The sequence below is a fragment of the Cajanus cajan genome, chromosome 4 (assembly GCF_000230855.2).
Source record: "Cajanus cajan strain Asha chromosome 4, NIPB_CcT2T_4, whole genome shotgun sequence".
In the NCBI taxonomy this organism is placed as follows: Eukaryota; Viridiplantae; Streptophyta; class Magnoliopsida; order Fabales; family Fabaceae; genus Cajanus; species Cajanus cajan.
Window position 1 is genome coordinate 71,715,698 of NC_138520.1, and position 6,000 is coordinate 71,721,697.

General features: G+C 33.8%; 1 protein-coding gene across 1 annotated transcript; it reads right to left on the reverse strand.

Annotated features, from left to right (window-relative positions):
- Positions 1 to 3,813: 3,813 nt before the first annotated feature.
- On the reverse strand, positions 3,814 to 5,586 carry LOC109814716 (RING/U-box superfamily protein). Its single transcript, XM_020379214.3, has one exon. The coding sequence runs from the start codon at positions 4,892 to 4,894 to the stop codon at positions 4,340 to 4,342; it is 555 nt and encodes a 184-aa protein (XP_020234803.1). The 5' UTR covers positions 4,895 to 5,586; the 3' UTR covers positions 3,814 to 4,339.
- Between the last annotated feature and the right edge of the window lie 414 nt (positions 5,587 to 6,000).

Consider the following 6,000-nt stretch of genomic DNA (forward strand, 5'->3'; position numbering starts at 1 on the left):
CGCATTATCTTAAATATTAAAGATAAGATTTGATCCAATATTTTTTTTTAAATCAGATTAATTCCAATCTCCTTCGATCTGATTGATATCAAGTTGTACACTATATCAGATAGACCATATCAAAATTTATTTAGGATGCTATGTTTGTCCACAAACCTCAAACTTAAGAGGTGTAGAGATTGTTTTCGAACATTGTTCAAATGAACAAGATTATAAATTCATATGGGAGGATACATTATCGAATTCACCTCTCAAAAACAAGGTCATATGGAAATTTATCAAGATGTTACACTTGTATAAGATAATCTCACAGAGTCAGCACAACGATAGAAAGCTAAACATAGGCACCTCACTCAAGACCAAGAGACTTGCATCTTGTAATGCTCCATTGACACATTTCTAACGGATTCAATTTTTTTAGAAATTAGATAAGTTCCACTTGACTTGATTATATGAAAATAAATCACTTTCTAAAATCGGTTCAACTAATAAATTCATTTTTTTTATAAAATAAATTAATTTGATTAGATTTGATTTAATTTTTTTAAAGTAGATAATTAAATTGAATTAAATCGATTTAGCTAAAAAATTAATTTATTTAAAAAAATAAACTTATCTACCTCTAAAAAAATAGTTCGGTTAGCTAAATTGTTATTTTTAAAAAAAATCAATTTAGGTTAGTTTGAATTTTTGAAAAATTCTATCCATGAACAATCATGTAGGATAAGATGAATAGCGTAATAGGAAAGGGAAAAAAATAATAATAAGAACCCCCTCTTACAAAATAATTTAATAGAAATTACTTGGTAAATTTTAATTAAATACCCTTAAAATACTTATTGATGATACATTTAGATATTTAGTTATCATCTGGGAATCTGGGCATGGGCTTGCTGATGGGGAAGGATATTAGAGCATCTCCAATAGAGTTGCTTATAAACAACTTTCTGTGCCACATCACTGTCAAATCAGTTCTGACCCATTTTATGAGTTGCTTAAATTTTAGCAGAGTTGCTTGTGATGTGACAGTGATGTGGTATAGGAAATTACTTATAAGCAACCCCAACTATAGATGCTCTTAGTTGTATAGACAAGGGTTGCGTTGGAAAGCATCATCTCCTTGAACGGATTCCGATCTTCTTCAGATGAAATTAATTTTAAAATATTATTTTTTTTATGTAATAAAATAAATTCAACAGATGGAATATTTTACAGTTCCACTAATAACTATATATAGGATAGGAACCCACAATGATAAAAAAAATAATAATAATAAAAAGGATAGGAACCCCACGATCCATGAGTTTTTCAAGCTTGTTTCCGGTCAATATTACTGCGTGTGCTAAAATTTCATGCTTCATTATGCCTTTCTCTAAAATGTGGATATGATAAAATTATACAATATATTTTTGTGAATTTGTTCTTATTTAAAAATTGAAAAATTATTCAATTTTTATTCCCCAAATAAATTTTATAATATTGAAAGTAGTACTGAAAGTCATTTAAAAGATTTACTTTCTTCAACGCATATGTTTCCATACACACGAACTAAGATTGAAGTCTAAACTATATACTTAAGATTTAAGAAATAAGATTATTTGTGAGTTGGTTGGTCCGGTTCCTCTTGAACTCTGTAAATTGCAGATTGCATACTTATCCTTACTTCATTTGAAATTGCATTTGGTGATATGGGTGAATACAAGATTGAGTACCACCAAAATAGAAAAAGATAGGGAAGTATGGAGTGTGTCTCAGAAGCTACGAAATCGTAATGTTAAATCAAAATGAAATGTTGAGATTAGATTCCATGTCCAACGCATGCTGCTAAATGGACTTTGGCACTTACCTAGTGGATTATCCAAACGCTGTTGTTGTGACTACTTAACAAATGCTTAATTTCAATCAGTAATAATAGTGATGTCAACTCAATAAATACATCTTGTATTGGCTACTCACAACTTGTTCTAAGTAATATCTGCGATTCAACCAATACATGCATCAAGTGGAACATTAATAGTAGAAAAAATTGGATCTGCATCTGAGTATAGAAAGCACTATTACATAAAGCCTCTGTGTCAAAAAGTCCTACCATATATTCAATTGTCCAAGTCTTCCACTTACTCGATAATAAAGAATTTAAATTAGCTTTAAGAACATCACCGAATAATAAATCGGAAGCTACAAGTACAGAAATAAAGTTCCACTAAAGTTACTTATTCTCTCAACTAAGTAATATTGTATCCATTTCAAATTATTTCGTATTTGTTAATTGTTTAGACCGGTGGTAAGTTAAACTCATCATCATCACTAAGTTAAGATAGATACATGATAAGTTAAGTTCCATAATAATTCTCACCATAATTTTTTGAAATAACATATATTTATTTTGTGTTAAACTCACCATGATTTTCTACTATCAAACCATTTGGAAAAAAGTTGCATCTAATGTAACCTAAATTTAGTTGAATTCAACGCTGGAGTTCCTTGTTCTTTGAGTGTCTCAAAAAGTGCAAATTGGTGTTTGGAGGCTTTGAAACGGCAATCTAAACCCATTCTAAGTTAAGAAAATAAGAATATATATATTAAATTAAATTAAGAATAGTTTATTTATTTTATGTTAAAGTGAAGCAAGTGTAAAGTATAATTGACTTAAGAATTTGTTTGACCTCTTGACCTAGTCTTGCATGATAAAGTAGAGAATATTTCTTAACCCTAAAGGCTAGAGCACTCGTTTCTGTGCCCGTGCACATAAACGTGTCAGGGATGCTTTGACATTCCAAACACTGAAAAGGATATTTCATCTAATTCCTGTCACACAAACAAGAATATCGAGAGAAAACAGAAACAGAATGGACATTTCTCAAATTCAAGCTGTCTAGTGTCTACAAATCACGACAAATAAATGGGTCCATGAGTGGATAAATAAAGCACCAATATCTGAATGAGGTGGAGGCAAAGCCAATGACCAAAGCTTATAAAATCAAATTAATCTAATGTGTGATTAGAGCAAGAAAATTAGAAAAGTAGCTTCACCAAGGGATTTTCATTCTTTTTGCGCCTCAGTTTACCAATCACTTGAAATTCTACTCGACCAAAAAGCCTTATCAAGAGGGCAAAACAAAGTAAAGGGTTATGCAATGTCAAATCAACCAAATATCATTCTGGCCCTTTGTTTTATTATTAAAGTAAAAATCAAAATCAGTGTCACCACTGAAACTTGAAATTCTTAAGTGAACTTAGTTTCAATTCACCTCTCTAATGCATTGAGAATTATTTAAATCTACGTTTCAAATGTATTCAACTTTTTTCCTTTCGCACCAATGTTTTATAAAATTTACTCTTAAACTAATTTCACTGGATTCAAAAATAAATAAAGCCTGATAAAAACTTGACTCGGTCAAGTGCTCAACTTAATAGCCTAAAATCATTTTTATCAATGCACTGATATTTTGGGAATAACATAGAGGCACTCACTCCCGTTAACAAAACTATCAAGAATCACTGTCTCACACACATAACTCATCCTACTACTAGTCAAAAAGTAAAAATAAATACACAAATTTATTAAGAAGGAAGTAAATAATGTTTGCTTCTTTCTCAAAGAAAAAAAAAAAAAAAAAAAGGTTATTTCCTAACGTTTGATTCTTTGTGTATAAATTAGTGTTAATTATATTTACTGAATTAAGTGAAACATAAAACGCAACACCCCTAACGGTGAAATTAGACAATCAAACAGCCAGCAGTAATAAATAGTAATAAATAAATAAAAACTGGTAAAGGTTAAAAATAGGGAAGGAATTTGCAAAAGTCAAATCAATGAAAATATCATTCCAGCCGTTAGTTTTATTAATAAAACACAAATTCCATCCGTTGAAACACAAAATTAGTAATTGAAATTGAAATGAACCTAAATTCACCTCTGAAATGTATCTAAATTAATTAAACTCCAGGTTCCCAATGTATCAACAGAGCGTAACTGGAGGGACAATAGGGTATGGTATTCTCTCCTTAATGAAGAGGAATCGTGGTACGCTAAGGCGTGTCCATTGTGAAACACAAACCAATTTTATAAAGAAGGAAACAAACGTTTTAGTTGAAAATGAATGTGAAAGAGAAAAGCAAAAACCCCTATGAAGGAATCAGGATTAGAATTACACAATAAGGAATTTTCCCCATTTCATTACCCTCACATAAACCTAAATAATAATAATAAAAAAAAAAAAAACTCAACTTTCTCCCCCATCTCTAAAAAGAAAAGAAAAGAAAGATAAAAACATGAAATCTGGGAATAAGAAATTAAGGAAAAAGGGTGAGGTGGTGAGGTGTTGAGGTGAGTGCGTCACCTAGTTCGCCTCCTATCAGCGGCGTATTGGGAGAGAGGAACGACCTCCTGCAGCGGCGTGGAGAGCGGCGTGGGGAGGGGGGAGTTACGGCAGACGGGGCAAGAGCCGTTCAGTTTGAGCCAGGAATCAAGACAACACTGGTGGAAGAAATGGCGGCACTCCGGCATCATCCTCAGCATCTCCGAATCCTTGTACTCGCACAAACAAATGGAGCACGTGGTGTTATTGCTCCGCGCGCCCTCCCTGTTACTGAACTCGAACCTCGGGTAGGAGTTTATGACGCTCTGCTCCAGCCCCACGGCGGCGCTCTCCTCCTCCTCGTCCTCGTCCTCGGCCACGAAGATCACGCGCGGGAGGATGACCCCGCCGTCGGCAGACCTGGCTCTGGAGGCGGCTTGGGCGGCGGCGCGGGTGCGGTTGCGGCGGGCGCGGCAGCAGAGGTAGGAGGAGAGGAGGAGGGTGGAGAGGAGGAAGAGGAAGGCGAGGGCTATGGCGATGGAGTAGCCGAGGCCGAGGTTGGAGAAGTAGCTGTGAGGGTGAGGAGGGGACATGGGAGTGGTGGAGGAATAGAAGAAGCAAGTGTTAGAGGCAACGAAAAAGGGAAAGAGGGGTTCTCCTTCTCCATTTGTTAGAGGGAATTAGGGAGGGTGGGATTTTCTTTAGCTGTAAAGGGTGGGTGAGCCTCTCAGCTGCTGCATTTAATTCATCCCTCACTCATTTCTTTTCTCCCACTGCCTCTGGGAGTTAGCCTGCATTTATTTCTCCAACATGTCCATGTCCATGCCATTTACTTCCCATTTTTTCTTTTCACCCCCACTGCTCCTTTCCATTTTTATTTTTTTTAATTCCTTATTAAATATAAATCCCGATACCTTCTTCATGTCGTAAAAAACAAATTCAACACAAGCCTTCTAAGTTCTAACTGTTAGGTTCACAAACCTATTAGTGCGGTTTTTTTACCTACAATATGGCTTGCCACTTGCCACTTTCAACCATCTTTTTATTTACAACTATACTTTGGATTTTGGAGGTTCCTAGTCCTTGGCAGTGGAGGGAAACAGGGGAACCAACTTCTATCAATTACAACACACTACGTGCGCTCTTTCTTTTGGGACAATGGTTTGTGTGATGGTGGTGGTGTGAGATGGTTTAGCTGCAGCCATTGTGTGTGCGTGCCCCAATTGAGAAAAGGTTAGTGTTTGGTTTCTGGTGTCGTGGGGTGAGGAGAAAGCGAGTCTTGGAACAAATTGGTTCACCCATTTATGATGTTAAGAAACAAATCACGAGTAACAATAGTCACTATAAGTAATATCAACTTATGTATGATAATCAAGTTGTTGAAAGTTTAAAACTTAACTTAATATATAAGAAATATTTATTTTAAGTACATTTATAGTCTTTAATAAAAATTAATCATTACTTTTAATAATAAACACTTTATATTGATATTAATGACGAGTAATAATAATTACTATAAGTACATTTTTATTCTTAACAAAAATTAATTATTATTTTTAATAATAAATATTTCGTATTAATATTATAATTAAAAAAATAAAAATAAAAAAATGAAATGATCAAATATAACCTTAATATAATCTTAAATTAGACTCAAAAGATTACAACAAATCTACAATGATTCTATTTAAATAATACA

Excerpts from the sequence above, each read along its gene's own strand:
- LOC109814716 (XM_020379214.3), bottom strand. The coding sequence starts at position 4,894 with ATGTCCCCTCCTCACCCTCACAGCTACTTCTCCAACCTCGGCCTCGGC.